The sequence below is a fragment of the Mobula hypostoma genome, chromosome 24 (assembly GCF_963921235.1).
Source record: "Mobula hypostoma chromosome 24, sMobHyp1.1, whole genome shotgun sequence".
Lineage (NCBI taxonomy): Eukaryota > Metazoa > Chordata > Chondrichthyes > Myliobatiformes > Myliobatidae > Mobula > Mobula hypostoma.
The window spans coordinates 36,581,778-36,599,365 of NC_086120.1; the positions used below are offsets into that span (position 1 = coordinate 36,581,778).

At 43.5% G+C, this 17,588-nt stretch overlaps 1 protein-coding gene across 5 annotated transcripts in view; it reads left to right on the forward strand.

The window, feature by feature from the left end:
• LOC134337378 (transducin-like enhancer protein 4) overlaps nt 1-16,337 on the forward strand; it is a 279,756-nt gene extending 263,419 nt beyond the window's left edge. For 4 of the 5 annotated variants that reach the window (XM_063032339.1, XM_063032342.1, XM_063032340.1 and 1 more), the window contains exons 14-20: nt 615-691; nt 1,786-2,035; nt 3,254-3,501; nt 4,290-4,437; nt 7,312-7,462; nt 11,074-11,150; nt 14,624-16,337. In XM_063032339.1, the coding sequence (XP_062888409.1) occupies nt 615-691; nt 1,786-2,035; nt 3,254-3,501; nt 4,290-4,437; nt 7,312-7,462; nt 11,074-11,150; nt 14,624-14,731 (1,059 nt within the window). In that variant the 3' untranslated portion in view covers nt 14,732-16,337. The remainder of the gene's footprint in view (nt 1-614; nt 692-1,785; nt 2,036-3,253; nt 3,502-4,289; nt 4,438-7,311; nt 7,463-11,073; nt 11,151-14,623) is intronic. The other variant, XM_063032341.1, reaches the window with a different exon arrangement.
• The last annotated feature ends 1,251 nt before the right edge of the window (nt 16,338-17,588 follow it).

Below are 17,588 nucleotides of genomic sequence, written 5' to 3' on the forward strand. Positions count from 1 at the left end.
ACCCGATTCTGATACACCGTACATACATTATTTCTACTTTATTTAGGCTGTGTATTTATCATATCATTCCTGCTTTTACTATATGTTAGCGTTATTTTAGGTTTTACGTGTTATTGGTATGATTTGATAGGTTATCTTTTGGGTCTGGGAACGCTCAAAAAATTTTCCCATATAAATTAGTTGTAATTGCTTCTGCGCTTTACGCCATTTCGGCTTACAAACGGTTTCATAGGAACGCTCTACCTTAGCGGGGGAAATACGGGACAAGGGCGGTCCCGTATGGGACAAACCAATTTAGCCCGATATACAGGATGTCCCGGCTAATACGGGACAGTTGGTAACCCTAGTGAGCAGTTGCATCTGAGTGAGACAAAGGACAGGTTGTTGATTAGTCAGGGCATCAAATGTTATGGGGAGAAGGCAGGAGGATGGGGTTAAGAGGGATAATAAGTTAGCCGTGATGGAATGGCGGGAACAGACTCGAAGGGCCTCATTCTGCTTCTGTGTCTTTTTGTCTTGTATATTCCCATACTGAGCGGTCCTTACCACATACAGTATCTTTGCTTTAGCTTGTCCAGTAGCACCGTTGACCCGTCTGATATCTTTACTTTCAGGTTGCGTTTGACTCACATCCTCATATGCGTCCTTCAGGCCTTCCTCCGAGCCTGCCCACAATTCCTGGGGGAAAACCGTGAGTTTCCTTACCTTTGCATGGTGGTGGTGGTGTGTGGGGAGAGGGGGGGCGGGGTTGAGTATGCAGTGGAGTGTTGAGAGGATGTAAATTGACACTTAACTTCTTCAAATTTGAGTGACAAACTCTTCTTTGAAATCTTCTTCTGATCCACCTCCTTTTCTAGCAACTCCATAGGTTCTGTTTTCATGCTGAGGCTTTTGAGGCCTACGTTCAGGCAACGAAGCTTCTTCCGTAAGACAGGAGGGAGGATCTGGTAGAAAGCTGGCCTTCAGATTATTCAGGCTGCTGGATAATCTCGGTTATTGGTCAAGACTGGTTTTGTTCGAAAGTCCCTTCTCGCAGCCGACATCCATTTGGGTATGAGCCCTGTCAGATTGTTTATGAGACTAACGCAGATGGGGAGAAAAGGTCACATGTAGGATGCATCATCAGGGACCGCAACCACCCAGGCAAGGTCTCTTCTCACTGCTGCCATCAAAAAGATGCTACAGGTGCCTCAGGACTCACGCCATCAGGTTCGGGAACAGTTATTACCCCTCAACCATCAGGCTCTGAACCAAAGGGGATAACTTCACTTGCCCCAGCATTGAAATGCTCCTACAACCTATGGACTCAAGAACTCTTCATCTCATGTTCTTGATATTTATTGGTTATTTATTATTATGATTTCTTTCATTTTGTATTTCTATGGCTCGTTGTCTTTTGCACACTGGCTGAATGCCCACGTCTTTCATTGATTCTGTTATGGTTATTATTCAGTATGCTCACAAGAAAATGAATCTTGTTATTGTAAATGGTGACATATACGCACCTAAAGTGACATTTCTGTGTTTTACAACTAACTCTGAGCCCTTTCATTGTAAAGTTATGCTAAATGAGGGATAATGTATAGTTTTGCAAGTAATCAGATACAGGGGTTTTAGAAAATATACGTTATTAAGGAACTGAGACCTTTACAGTATCTACATGAATGGGCAATATTGTCCTCTTTGCTTTTCCATGATTTTTGATGCACAGGACTGTAGATATTTTCTTTTAGAAAATTCAGTGTTATGTGTATTGTCCGTTAACTTACTGCCTTTTGATCCCAGGGCCTATTCATTCCACGTAAGTGCTGACAGTCAGATGCAGCCCGTACCGTTCCCTCCTGATGCCTTGGTGGGACCAGGGATTCCTCGGCACGCCCGGCAGATCAATAGTCTGAATCACGGTGAGGTAGTGTGCGCCGTTACCGTCAGCAACCCCATGAGGCACGTGTACACCGGAGGCAAAGGGTGCGTCAAGGTGTGGGACATCAGCCAGCCGGGTACTAAAAGCCCCATATCTCAGCTCGACTGCTTGGTAAGGAATATCCACGTTTGTCGTTTATATAAGTCTGAGACTAAAAACAACAGGATTGAGTATCTGTGTTGTATTGAAATGTTCTAGATCACTTAATTTCCTCGGGAGTGCAATTACTTTAGTAGCAATGTATGCACATTGTGAATTCACCACAGCAAGTGGGGTGACCAGTCAGTTTGGTGATGGGTAAGGAAAGGTTTGGTCAGGATACTCAGTGTTTGTTTTTTGTATGGGACCTTGCACACCCTTCTGTGGAAGCGGGCCCCAAAAATTGAACCAAACGTGCACAGTTTTATCAGTAGCAGTTTCTTTGGGCTGCTCTGACCGAAAAATAAGGACTAGCTTTTGAAGTCAATCTTGAACTTCTGGTCTCTGAGTTGGAGATGGAAACTTTAACCAAGTCAAGCTGGCACTCGGGATGGAGTTTACCAGTGTTGACCTCTTTCATTTCTCACTTCTTCTGACTTCTGCAATCAGATGGCAGAGAGAAGAGCCGTCACCAAGCCTTCAATGGAGCCGCTTCATGCAGAAGCACCGGGAGAACTATTTAAGAGTTGCCAAGAGCAACTCTGTAGTCAAACTTATTCCCTGTAGAGTCATATTTGGTGCCCAATATTTGTCAGTGCCTGACAGGAACAACTGTACTGCTGAAATCTACTGTCTCTCAACACCACACATTACTTCACTGGGAATCTGTCATCCAAAAGCAATAAGTTAATAATGAAGAGCAGGTTTTATGACTGAGGCCCCACTAGGACTGCCTGAAGATCCAAGCTGGGGATATATTCAGTCTTCCCTCTCGGCAACGTCTCGTGTGAGAGGACATACTTTTAAGGTGATTGGAAGAAAGAACAGGGGGATGTTGGAGGTAGGTTTTTTTACACAGAGAATGGTGAGTGTGTGGAAAGCACTGCTGGGAGTGATGGTAGAGGCAGCTAAATTAAGGATATTTAAGAGATGGAGGGCTATGTGAGAGAGAAGGATTAGATTGACCTTGGAGTAGATCAGCACAATTTCATGGGTCAAAGCGTTTGCACTCTGCTATACTGTTCAATGTTCTATCACTCTTTGACATTGTGATCAATGAGGGACCTCCAAATATACTTGGATTGAAATAAAATGTAAAAATCCCAGATGTTTTTCTGCTTAGATGGTGCTGGATTAAGTGGGGATCTATCACAGAGGGTAACTCACCCTTACACTTTCCTGTTGATCTAGAACCGGGACAACTACATCCGTTCCTGCAAGCTCCTCCCTGATGGGCGCACTCTGATCGTGGGCGGGGAGGCCAGCACGCTTTCCATCTGGGACCTGGCAGCACCCACCCCGCGAATCAAAGCAGAACTGACCTCGTCGGCTCCCGCCTGCTACGCGCTCGCCATCAGTCCTGACGCTAAAGTCTGCTTCTCATGCTGCAGTGATGGCAACATCGCTGTATGGGACCTGCACAATCAGACCTTGGTTAGGTAAGGCACCGTTGGGAATATGGCCAGCCATCTCCTTTCATCCCACTGGGGGTTGCATCTTAGGGCTCTGTTGGTGACGGTAGCTTCCAACAATGTTGGAGACACAAGAGACAGTGAATTTGCACCAAAGCACAATCAGCCAGAAGAATACAATGGCTCCAGTGGCATCAATGGAAGGCAAGAAATCTGCCCTGATGCAGGATTTTGGCGTGAAACGTGTACAATTCCTTCCTCCCACTGACTGCTCGACCTACTGAGTTCTTCCAGCCGATTGTGTATTGGCTGCAAAAACCACCTCTGATTTTCTGTTCTTTATGCAAGAACCATCGCTATAAATGCTGGCCAAATGTGCATGATTTTTAATTATCTTAAAGCTCGGTCTATTTGTCAAGTGTAAATGCCTACGTAAAAAAGATTAATGCTTTTGGGAATATCTCAGAGTTAGAGCAATTAATGAGAAACACCTTCACACTGTCAAAGGGAGTAACAAGCCTGGTCAAATTATAGGCACGCTCACCTGGACTCACCTATGTTACATTGTTATTTAATATTCCCCTGTGCTGAAGGATAATATATTGGACTTCAATTTGGTGAATGGGAAATCTAAAATGAGGGGGCGGGGGGGGGGGAAAGAAGATTGATGTGCACAAGAGTTGAACGTTGCAGTGATAAATGTACATTCTACCTGTTTGAAGTTTGAAGTTTAGCGTTGATGTTCATTGATTGCAAGCATTGGTTACAGATGGCCTTAAATTTCATCTGGTCTATTTTGCACTCTGTAATTGCAGACAGTTCCAGGGCCACACAGACGGAGCCAGTTGCATTGACATTTCAAACGATGGGACCAAGTTGTGGACCGGAGGTCTTGATAATACCGTCAGGTGCTGGGACCTGAGGGAAGGACGACAACTCCAGCAGCACGACTTCACTTCACAGGTACAGAACATGGGGGGATGAGGATGGAGGGGCAGAGATGTCAGTGGGTGCGGTGCAATTTGTGCTTGTGGTACAGCTGAGGGAGGAATGTGCTCCAGGATACATCTACCAGAGCATGTCTTATGAGGTGAGGCTGTGTGTGCCAGGGCTTTTCCCATTGGAGTGAAGGAGGATGAGAGGTGTACAGGATGAAATTGAGGCTTGCTTTGTTCTGTGTTGTGCTGCATGTGATGCTGGTGCCTTGCAAGCTACTCCCAACACTGCCTTGGTGTGTTGGTTGTTAACACTAACTACACATTTCACTGTATGTTTCATAGAAACATAGAAACATAGAAAATAGGTGCAGGAGTAGGCCATTCGGCCCTTTGAGCCTGCACCGCCATTTATTATGATCATGGCTGATCATCCAACTCAGAACCCCGCCCCAGCCTTCCCTCCATACCCCCTGATCCCTGTAGCCACAAGGGCCATATCTAACTCCCTCTTAAACATAGCCAATGAACTGGCCTCAACAGTTTGCTGTGGCAGAGAATTCCACAGATTCACTACTCTCTGTGTGAAGAAGTTTTTCCTAATCTCGGTCCTAAAAGGCTTCCCCTCTATCCTCAAACTGTGACCCCTCGTTCTGGACTTCCCCAACATCGGGAACAATCTTCCTGCATCTAGCCTGTCCAATCCCTTTAGGATCTTATACGTTTCAATCAGATCCCCCCTCAATCTTCTAAATTCCAACGAGTACAAGCCCAGTTCATCCAGTCTTTCTTCATATGAAAGTCCTGCCATCCCAGGAATCAATCTGGTGAACCTTCTTTGTACTCCCTCTATGGCAAAGATGTCTTTCCTCAGATTAGGGGACCAAAACTGCAGGGGTCAGGGGGTATGGAGGGAAGGCTGGGGCGGGGTTCTGAGTTTCGATGCACATATGGTAACTAAGTGTGAATCTTGGGAAATCAAAGTAAATCTCAATTTGTACACAGTCCCTCAGTGATTTTTCTCGGTCGCACCGGTTAGTATAATGATAGGTAGGTGCCATTTGGAAAGGACCTGTGGAAAGGAAGTTAGGAATCAACATGATCATCACTTCCAGAGACTAAAGTCCAGAAAGGAAGTTAGGAATCAACATGATCTTCACCTCCAGAGACTGAAGTCCAGGCAAAACAACACAGTGAAGCATCTTCCTGCATATTTCAGTAATGGTAGTCTTGGGTAACTTGAGTTTGCCAATGCATTGCTCATCACTGAGCTCCTGGTAAAAATAAGTTTTCTCTGACATACAGACATACCTTTGCCTCTGGCTCTGTGATCCTAGACTACTATGAGTAGCAAGAATGAAATGGAACAATACTTTAGTAAGGGCCTAATTATTATAAGGAGGAACAATAATTAGTAAGGGAGTGCTGTAGGTGGTGTCATCACTAAGGCATCCAACAAATGCATATCTCAGTAGCTTAATACTGGAATAAAAATTCGTCCCTACGCCTTAATTGGCGCAGCAGGTGGGAACCTTGCTGTTTCGTTAGTATTTTCCTGTTTTTACGAGGCAGAGTTGCTAGCTCGATGCTCAACCCAGCACAGATGGAAAGCATGCAAAGAGCCAGCCGGACTTGAACCTGCGGACCTCTTGTTTCAAAGTCTGGGTGCGGATACCACTGCGCCACCAGCGGAGACATTGTTGGAATAAAGCACACTATAAATTGTAGCACCATCTCTGGCTTTTGGAAGGTGCCCTGTCAGTCTTCCCCTTGTCCCATAAATGGACAAAAAAACAGTAAATGCACACACATTTTACTGAGACTGGTCCGTGATGGCCCATTGCATGAAGCCTACTGCTCCCGAGTCAGATCGAGAGGAAATGGGTGTTATACTAATAACATCACACTGCATACTTGGACAGATGGAAGACATCAGATGGGCAAAGAAAAATAGTGCACAGAATTGCAAGGTCCAGTTGAAAATGTGGTGTGATTTAATCTGGAAATTATCACCAACATAATCTGCTTTTCATAAATGCAAAATTAGACCACAAAAAACACACACGCACACTCTGTTTTTCCTGATTCCAGCCTAAAGGATCGGACATAATTTTAACAAAGTGTCTACATCCAAAATTTTAATTCCTGATGGGGTCTGTTATTTTTATATCTGCATTAATTTTGACCTTGGATAATAACAGTTAAATGGAAGACTTTGATGCCCATTTCACCCTGTTCTCACTTTCACTGATTAGGCCAGTGAGTACAGCATTGACCTGTTCACATATCAAACGATCCCCATCTTCACATCAGTATGTCCTGCAAACAGCCTGGTTTCCCTCCACAAAGCTGATAGTGTTTTATGGTCAACACAGAAAATGCTGGGGGAACTCAACAAGTCAGGCAGCATCTATGGCGAGGGACAAGCAGCCGAGGCTCCAGACTGAAATCTTCAATCGGGACTGAAAAGGAAAAGGGTAGAAGCCAGAGTAAGTGGGTGGGGTGGGGAAGGTGTACAATCTGCTAGATGATAGGTGAGACCAGGTGAGGTGGAGGATGGGTGGGTTGGGGAGGGGGGAATGAAATGAGAAGCTGGGAGGGGATTGGTGAAGAGATAAAGGGCTGAAGAAGGAGAAATCTAAAAAGTGATGGCAGTAGGCCATGGAAGAAATGAAAAGAGTGGAACCAGAGGGAGGTGATGGGCAGTTGCCCCTGCACCTTTTTATTCTGCCTTGTGCCCCCTTTGTTTCCAGACCTGATGAAGGGTCTCGGCCCAAACCGTTCCCCTTCATAGATGCTGACTGGCCTGCTGAGTTTCTCCAACATTTTTTTGTGTGTGTTGATTTACAGCATCTGCTGAATCTCCTTGAATTTCTGAAACTTTTTCTGGTGTGTGTTCCAGATTTTCTCCCTGGGGTACTGCCCAACTGGCGAATGGCTTGCGGTTGGCATGGAGAGCAGCAACGTAGAAGTGTTACACGTCAACAAGCCAGACAAATACCAGCTTCATCTTCATGAGAGCTGCGTGCTGTCACTGAAGTTTGCCTGTTGCGGTAAGGAATATTGTTTTGCCACAGCTTGCATTAAACTGATCATGAAGTTTGTTTTTTGTTTAATTTTGTATGCCCTTGATCTGGTTGGCTTGCTGTGTTACTTTGGAGGTCAATAATGGATGTTAAGTCATACTGATGCCAGCAGATTTTCTTCCTGAACCAAACCCATGGCAATGTGGTAGAGCAATGGTGATGTTCGCTTTTATTCCAGATTTATTTAATTAAAATTTATATTTCCTTGCTGCCATGGTGGGATGTGAATTTATTTCTCAGGAGAAGTAGTGTACATGTCTGCTTCACCGGTCTAGTGACAATGGTTCAATGGTTCAACTTAATATCAGAGAATGTATACAATATACAACCTGAAATCCTTACTCTTCACAAACATCCAAGAAACAGGGAGAGAAAAAAACCCGAAGAATGAATGACAGAAAATGTTAGAACCCCCAAACCCTGCTCCCCCTCCCATGCACATGCAGAGCATCAACCCTCCCCCCTGCCGTTCCACTTGCTCCATCAATCCCCACCACCCACCATGCAAGTAACAGTAAAGCCCCCAAAGAGAGACGATAGTCTGGAGTCCATCATAATAACACAGCTATTAGCTTAAAAGAGACCTAGAGCAACAGTAATGTGAGAACCTTTCTGTCAGTCTGAAATTGCTCCTGCATTTTAATGTTTATGCTCCATTTATATCTAACTCTTTCGTGGTATGTGTGCATTATAGACAAGGTCACAATTAATTTCCCATCTATTGTTGCAGTCTACAGGATAACAAAATCAAACAGCTAGAAAATATCCTCTTTGGCCCATCATGTTCATGTCAACCTTCAAGCACACATTTACTTACTTTCTGCTCATTACACAGCTGGCACTTAGGGCAGCAATGGAGGTCTTCTGCCTGTCTGTCACGGACAGATATAAAAGGATTATTCATTGCTGTTTCTGTAACTATTTTTTTGACCAGTCAGGATTGTTAGCGATAAGCTGAACCTCCGAACCCGGAGGACTGGTGGACCACTCTTAGCCGGGCCTCTACTCTTTGACCTGTTTGGCATGGGTGACCCTACCAAGAGTCAAAGCACAGGGCCCTGACTCCAGCCAACATAAGTCTCTGGGTCCATGAACCCTACGACAAGGTTGTGGTCCTTTTGGAGGACCCATTTATTCTCTTTGCGTTCCCATCAGGCTCCACCCCTCCAACCACCTGCCATTGCAGCAGGAACTACCACTCTCCTAGGGCTATTTTACAATGGTCAATTAACCTTTCAACCTGCACTTCTTTGGAATGGGGAGGAAATAGTTAAACTAGAAAGAAACCCATGCAATAGAACGTGCAGACTCCTCACAGAGGTCAGGAAACTGAACCTGTGTCACCAGAGCCAAGAGGTTACAGCTTTTTTATAGTTGTACCACACCGTCACCCGTGCTGGTGAAGTGCCTTGAAGTATTCCCATCTGTGTGGTGAAGATATGCTCAAGAGTTACTAGGTAAAGAGGTCAAGAATTCGGAGGGAAATGAATAAAGTTACTATAGCATTGTTATTTTCAGTGGATGAACAGTCAGAATTCTGAACTATTGATGCAGAGCCACAAGTTCAAATCCCATTGAGGTAACTTGGAAAGTAAATTCATTAATAAAATAAAATCTGGAATCACAAGAAAAAGCTGGGAACCATTAACATGCTGGACTGTCATAAAACCCCATCTGGTTCCTTCATATCTCTTAACTGCGGTCTGTACCCACCCAGCCTGGTCTTTGTGATTCCAAACTACCAGTGCTATTGGATGCTATTAGGGATGGAAAACAAGTCCACATCTGTGACCAAGTAAACTCACGTAATTGTTTTCTTTGAAAGTTAAGTTGCCTTTGGAAGCAGAAGATGCTGGGTATAGTTCGCAGCACGGGCAGCATCTATTGAATTGAAAGCAAAGATATAACTTCAGGTCAATCCCATCAGAGTAAGATATTACCTGTATTTCTCCCTTCACGTATGCTGCTCAAACTGCTGAGTATTTCCAGCATCAGCAGTACTTTGTGTTCCAGTTCTAGTAGAAACTTTGGCCAAGTTGGCCTGGAATGGTATTGACTTTATACACACCCTCCCATCCAGATATCTCCTTGTAACACGTTCAAAGTTACCAAAATCTACTTGCCATATTGGCAATATTAGCACAAGGTGGAAAAACTCTGAAATGATGTTTGAGGCTCCTGCAGCCACGCCATCTGGTTTGCTGTTCTTCAGTTTTCCATCTTGTTCACACTAGAATTTAATCTAATCCATGTTCAAACAACACTGGCATTTCAATTGCCACTGGAAGTGCATTCAAACTATGATTATCCCTCGGATTCACATCCTTCTAAGTAAGGGGTTCCCAACGTGGAGTCCATGCTTAATGGTATTGGTCCATGGCACGGAAAAGGTTGGGAACTCTTGCTCCAAGTTTAAATTTATTATTAAAGTACATGTATGTTACCATATACAACCCTGAGATTCATCTTCTTGCAGGCATTCCCAGTAGGACAATGAAATAAAATAGAATCAATGAAAAACTACACGCAAAGACAGAAACAACCGATGTGCAAAACACAAACTGTGCAAATACTAACTTAATAATAATAAATAAGTAAATAAATAAAATTGAGTACGAGCTGTACAGTCCTCGAGTCCATAGGTTGTGGAATCGCCTTAAGCATCTTTACTGACAGAGTATCCGTTACACTGCCTGTGGAAAAGCTTGCTTCTCTGGTCACGGAGTAGTTTTTGATAGGTTCTGCAGAAATTAATTCTTCCTCTCGCACAATTGGCTTAACTAGTATTTAAATGAAGTATTTACTCCAGGTGTTAGATAACCAGCTAACTCATGTACATCCCACACCGTGTCGCAGATACTATTTTCAAAGCTCTTGCCTTTTAACTCCCAGAGCGGGTCTAGAATGGCTCAACCTACCTGTCATCCTTTCCTCTCCTCTGCCAATCAATCACCTGAGGCTCCTATCTCACCAGTCTCCCCTCTATCTTTATAGTATCTATCACCACCCTACCCCCACCCCCACTCTCAATCCTGGTAGGGGGTTTCAACCCAAACCATCAACAATTCCTTCTCTCAAAGTTGCTGCTTCACCCACTAAGTTCCTCCTGCAGATCGTTGAGCCTAGAATGTGGGGCTCAAAGTGACCTGATCTGCTCTAATCATTAGTCTCCAGGGGAAACCAAGTTGGAGTCATGGCTTTGCTGCCTTTGGAACCATCTTCTCCACTGACAATGCTCCAGTTGTGCTCTAAACAGAATTTTATGGAGGCACAGCATTGTTCCTGATCATACCTAGCACATGATCCAAGAGGCAATTCCCTGCCATTATGCTATGAAACTGCAATAAGTCTGGGTGAACAGACAGAATTACCCCCACCCTCTCAGCTTTCCAAATCTGCTAGTATATCCAAGTACATGATACATATATATTAGTTTAAACTTGTTTAGTATGAATAAGTGAAAGCAAGTACTTTTATTGCTATAGGTATCCAACCAATATCCATACTTCCAGATAAAGATATGACAGAATAATGATTTTTTAAAAATTATGGCTTATGTTTTTTTTTCCATGTTTCAGGTAAATGGTTTGTGAGTACTGGGAAGGACAACCTTCTGAATGCATGGAGAACTCCCTATGGAGCTAGTATATTCCAGGTATTGACATTGTCTGAGTTATTCACAAAAATACAAGGCCAGAGCATTAACCACTCCTACCTCTATCATTGCTCATAGAGGTAGAACTGAGAGGTATAATAAATCAGATATAATGTAACAGTGGAGCAGACTCGATCGAGTATATAGCCTCATTCTGCTCCTATGTCTCATAGCCTACGTCTTGGTCACCACCTCCAAGTGAAAGTCAGTACACAGCTGTCAATGTGGAAACTATATCTACAGTTAACCCCTCATCAGTGTAGTGGAGAGTTGACAAGAGCAGTTCTCAAATCTGCAGGAAAGAAAGGGAACTCGTCCCCAGTTGTGTTAACTTGCCCCACTGCCAAGCACGTCACGAAAGCAAGTCCAGAAACTCGTGGAGTATTAACCAAATCAAAATTGTTCAATTATGGTTAAACTTTAATAAAGAAGGAAACGTATCATTGATGATTCAGTGGCATCCAATTGATTAATTTTATAATTGGCATTACTTGATATTTAAGTTCATTACCCTTAAGGTGAAAATATGTCCTCTGTCCACTCATAAAGACTTATAATTTATTTAGAGATACAGCAATATAACAGGCCCTTCCAGTTCAGTGAGCCTGCGCCATCCAATTACACCCATGTGGCCAATTAACCCATACACCTTTGGAATGTGGGAGGAAACTGGAGCACCTGGAGGAACCCCATGTGATGGGGGGGCGGGGTAGAACATACATACCCCTTACAGACAGCAGTGGAATTGAACCCAAATTGCTGGCATTATAATAGTGTTACACTAACTGCTGTACTACTATGTGTAGCCGCAGTGCTGCTTCAGAATATTGTGCATGTTGGGGGTGGGGGCGGAGTGCATCCCAAGAAAGAAGCAGCGTAGAAGGTTGAGGGGGGACTTGATAAAGGTGTTTAAAATTATGAGGGGGATTGATAGAGTTGACGTGGATAGGCTTTTTCCATTGAGAATGGGGGAGATTCAAACAAGAGGACATGAGTTGAGAGTTAAAGGGCAAAAGTTTAGGGGTAACATGAGGGGGATCTTCTTTACTCAGAGAGTGGTGGCTGTGTGGAACGAGCTTCCAGCAAAAGTAGTTGAATCAGGTTCAATGTTGTCGTTTAAGGTTAAATTGGATAGATATATGGACAGGAAAGGAATGGAGGGTTATGGGCTGAGTGCAGGTCAGTGGGACTAGATGAGAGTAAGAGTTCAGCACGGACTAGAAGGGCCAAGATGGCCTGTTTCTGTGCTGTAATTGTTATATGGTTATATGGTTAAAGAAGACTAGGTACGGGATCACCCATGAAATCCGTCCTGTGCTTTTTTTCCCCTTCTCATCACCAGGTAAGTTGGTAAGTTTGTACAGAATCACAGGGTCTATAGCCGGGAACATGGTAGCTGGAAAAATACATAATTTTAATTGAAGTACAAAGAGAGTGTAGAGTATGTGAGACAGGCTGCCCGTGGAGGTGATTGTGATGGCAAGAAGGGAGAACCCAACGGAAGAATAGCAGAGAAGCAGTGTCACTCACAGGGATTTTTAATTGGCCAGCTAAATCACAGTGAACATGAGCGGCGATAGTTCGTTCTCATGGTGAAGCAGGGTCACCTTAATTCAAGGATATGCGTACCCCAATCTCTACACTTGTGGAAGATATTATTTATAAAAACCCAACGGCAATAGATGAGGAGGAAATACATGGTTGATAATTTCCTGCCAGAAGAAGGCACAGTGACTAATTGCTGTACTTCATCTTGGTTTATAGTGAAGCAAATTGGCTCTAGCTTGCGCTGGAATATCTTCGCAAGAGCCAGTAAATCGGTTAAAACCTTGTATACAGTTTTGTTCCCAAGTTCCTGCTGTTAATGTAGATTTTGGAGGGCTTTCTGGGAGTCAATTCACTGCCAAATGTGCTTCTAAGTAACATCTTGGAACAGTTCTGTACTGCCAGTGAGTCATGGCTGGTTGGTAAGTTAACTCTAAATGCCTTCCTTTCCCCCCCCCATTGTGCCTTTGGTTAATCACCATCTGCCTCAGGTTTAAAACTCTTTGGATCCAGGTTCAATCCTGCTTTTTGGTTGGATTGAGCTAGAGAAGAGTCTTTTTGCAAGGGGATCAATCGCCTTTCCTGGTGCAAATCACTGCCTACTAGTGCGTGGTGCAGCTTCTAGAGCAACTGCCTCACAGCACTAGTGACCAAAGTTCAATCGTGGACTTCAGTGCTGAATGGGTGGAATTGGAACATAGCACAGGAAAGGCCTTTCAGCTCACAATATTTGTGCTGACCTTGAGGCCATATTACTTAATTAATTCCATCTCTTCCATTTCCTGCCTGTCGAAGTGCCTCAGACTCCTCTCTCACATATGCTTCTACCACCACTCTAGGTAAAGTGTGCCAGGTACCTGCTACTCTGGATGGCCCTTTAGAAAAGGGATGAGGAGGAATTTCTTTAGCCAGAGGGCAGTGAGTCTGTGGAATTCATTGCCACAGACAGCTGTGGAGGCCAGGTCACTGGGCATATTTAAAATGGAGGTTGCTAGGTTCTTGATTAGTAAAGATCAAAAGTTACAGGGAGAAGGCAGGAGGATGGAATTGAGAGGGAGAATAGATCAGCCATGATCAAATGGTGGAGCAGACACGATGGGCTGAATGGCCTATGCAAATGGTCTATATCCCACTGTATCCTTTGACATCATCTGCACTCTCTCCGTGACTGCTGAGCTTCCTCCAAGTTCTCCAGCTTCCTCCCACTTCCAGAAGATGTACTAGTTGATAAGTTAATTTCACTTGGTCAACGATAAAAATCTTTGTGGGAAGGGGTTGGGTGAAGTTAATGGAAATGTGGACAGGAAAGGTTACAAGGAGACTTATTGGAGGAATGGAAAAGCTCAGAAGACCACTGTAACTTTAAGGGGCTGAATGGAAATACAATAGAAGTTGCAGTGCTTTCTTAACTGTAAAGACAGATCACTACAGTACAATACAGGCCCATGACGTTGTGCTGATCTTTTAACCTACTCTAAAATTAATCTAATCCTTCCCTCATACATAGGCCACATTTTTTTATCATCTATATGTCGATCCAAAAATTTCTTTAATGTCCCTAATTTATCTGCTTCTACCACCACATTGGCAGGGTGTTCCATGCACCCTCTGTGTAAAATAACCTATCTTTGACATCCACTCATTTCTTTCCTCCAATTACCTTAAAATTATGCCCCTGTATTAAATATTTCCCTGGGGAAAGGTCTTGCTATCTACTTGATCTGTACCTCCTATCATCTTGTTCACCACTATCAAGTGGCCTTTCATTCCAACTGAAGTCAAGAATGTTGAGTGAGTGCGTCGAGGGGAGTGGAGAGGAAGGTGAAAGGTCATTTAAATGATGTGAATATGGCTTGCTTTGTTTAGAATCAAGCATGTTTTTCTCATTTAAGTTGCTGAGACCATATCTTGTTTGCTTTCCACTCAAGTCAAAGGAATCATCGTCAGTGCTGAGCTGCGACATTTCAGTGGACGACAAATACATCGTTACCGGCTCAGGAGACAAGAAGGCTACTGTCTATGAAGTGATCTACTGAGCAGCCACCTTTACGGAGCAAGAAATCTAAAAGGGACACCAAGCTGTTACTGGACATTGGATTTAACGAGGGACAAGGTCAACGACAGCTACTGCCAAAGCAGACTGCATATGTACTGTTAAAAGCTGCAATATACTATAGAGTGGAATCTTCAGATAGAATTAGGCGTAAGAAAGGCTCGCGTACCTGGGGCATTGTCTTGTTTATGCAACATAGTAAACCTGTAATTGTGGAAAGTGTATATATTTCTTAAAAAAAAATTTGCAATCAATGCTGTAGCCACTAACAATCATTCATTCATGAAGACCTTCTTTATTGTCTTTGCCTTTGGAACGCAGGGCTCCTGTTGTATTTAATTGCTCAACTACATTCAACAATGTCTAGGGGACAAATGCACTGTGTAGAACTAATTTGTGCTTTAAACAGCAGTTATGACATGAAGTTTAGAATGCTATTGTCTTTAATCCTAGTCCTCATTTTCTTTTCTGACAAGACTTGTGCCACCATTTTTATGTAGGGCACGACTCTACAGCACATTACCACAGAGGATAAAGGTTTCTGTTTAACTTTTAACTTGGCCTATGATCATTTTTCCAACCCACTGGCGGGGCAGGGGAAGCAGAGTCAGTCAATTTAAAGGGAGTTCGAAAGGCCTTGAGGGAAGTTGATGTGTAGGGCTATGGGGGAAAGAGCAGGTGAATGGGGCGGACAAGATTACTTCAAAGGTTAATGAACAGAGAACCCTCCTTCAGTGTTAGGATAATTATATACTTCCAACAAACGACAGGCAACCATTAATGTTAGAAGAGATTATTAAAAAACAGAGATGAGGAGGAATTTCTTTAGCCAGAGGATGGTGAATCTGTGGAATTCTTGGCCACAGCTGACTGTGGATGCCAAGGCATTGGGTATATTTAAAGTGGAGGTTGATAGGTTCTTAAATTAGTAAGGGTGTCAAAGACCTTGGGGAGAAGGCAGGAAGGCGGGGTTAATAAGTCAGCCTTGGTGGAATGGTGGAGCAGGCTCGATAGGCCAAACGGCCTAATTCTGGTCCTGTCTTATGAGGTCGTATGACAGTCACCTGCTCCCTCCTAGCCATGACGTGAGGAAGCCTTTCATACCAATATAACCAAGTGCAATGTTGTCAAAGTCAAACTATCACATGCCTCCAGAGAACCCCTTCTCTATATCCTCCCCAAACTACTTTTGAAATCATCTCTTTATAGAAATATTGAACTTGATGAATGCAAGTTGGATTATGATGTTGGGTCTCACTTCTTGTAAAGGAGGATGGACACCACGTCACACAAGAGGCCCTATAAAACACGTGGAATGAATGCACACTTGTGTAGAGCTGGCAGAAGAGGACCGGTGAAGTAGTGCACTGTGATTCAAAGAAATAGAGGCTAGGGGAAAGGTGAATGGAGGGACTGAACATGTGATGTACTATATTATATTGCAGCTTCAAAAAAGAAATTTGCACTTTTATGTGCATTTTAAGAACAAGCTTCTCTTTTGTACAGGTCAATGTAAGTGACTGACTGTAGAACCCTGCTGTATAGTTAATAAACAAGCTGATTAAACAGGTAAAACTCTGCACAGCTTTGCATCTTTGAGTGTCCCATAACTGAATAGGAAAAGCAGAAAATACAGGAGTGAAAATGAAAGTATTAATATTACTGATTTAATTATTCGTAGCTCTTATGGAAGCTGAGACAAATCAGTTTCTGAACATTAGTAAACAGCTGTCTAAGATCTGTCTCACAATAAAACACAGGTCAGTTTAGACCACAAAATATAGGAGCAGAATTAGGCCAATCAGACTGCTAAGCTTACTGCACTGAGCGCCAATCTCCCATGGCACAGTCAAAAGAGGCTGTCATTGTGTGCACATGTACCAAAGGATAATTATCCATCAGGATTTGAACAGCTTGGGAAGATGAATCCACAAACGATAGCTATTACTTTCCGAGAAATAAAAGAGTTGTAGTTTGAGATGGCTTGGCAGCTTGAAGGGGTAGACTTTATCCCAGTTATTACAAGTTTCCTTGTGGGAAATTGATATGGAAGAGCTGGGGGATTGTGGTGGAGTGGGCTGGCAGAAACATAAATTTGAGTTTTAAAGGCAGGAAAGTAATAGTCACTTGTGATCTGGCATGGTGAACAAGGATACTGAATTGAAGGGGATTGTGGGAGTAGAATAGAGTATAGAGAACCAGGCCTGTCGTGCATTTATAAACACATTTCTGCCTCCAACCTGAAGATATGAACATCTATTTCTCCTTCCAATGACTTTTTTCTCCCTTCTCCTTCCCTCTTCTTCTATTCTGCACTCTGGCCTCTTACGTCTCCCCTCACCTGCCTATCACTCCACATTTGTGCCCTTCCTCCATCCTTTTCACCTTTGGTCCATGCTCCTCGCCTATCAGATTTCTTCTCCAGCCCTTTACGTTTTCCAGCTATCATCTATCAGCTTCTTAAGTCAGCCTCCCCCCTCCTCTACCCACCTAGCTTCACCTACCACCTTCTAAGCTTGTTCTCCTTCCCCTCTTCCCAACCTTTTTTATTCTGGTATCTGCTCCTTTCCTTTCCAGTCCTGATGAAAGGTCTCAGCCCGAAATGTCGACCATTTATTCATTTCCATAAATGCTGCCTGACCTGCTGAGTTCCTTGTGCATTTTTCGTCTATAATGCATTTCATTGGGAAAAAGTGGCTGTGCATGCCAAGGAAGAACATTTAGAATTAAATTATATTACTGGCTACACCCTGACAGAAGTGCATCAGTGACTTTCCTTAACCAGAAACAGGTCCTTCAGCCCATGCTGTCTAAATGTCTGAGCTAGTCTCATTTGCTTG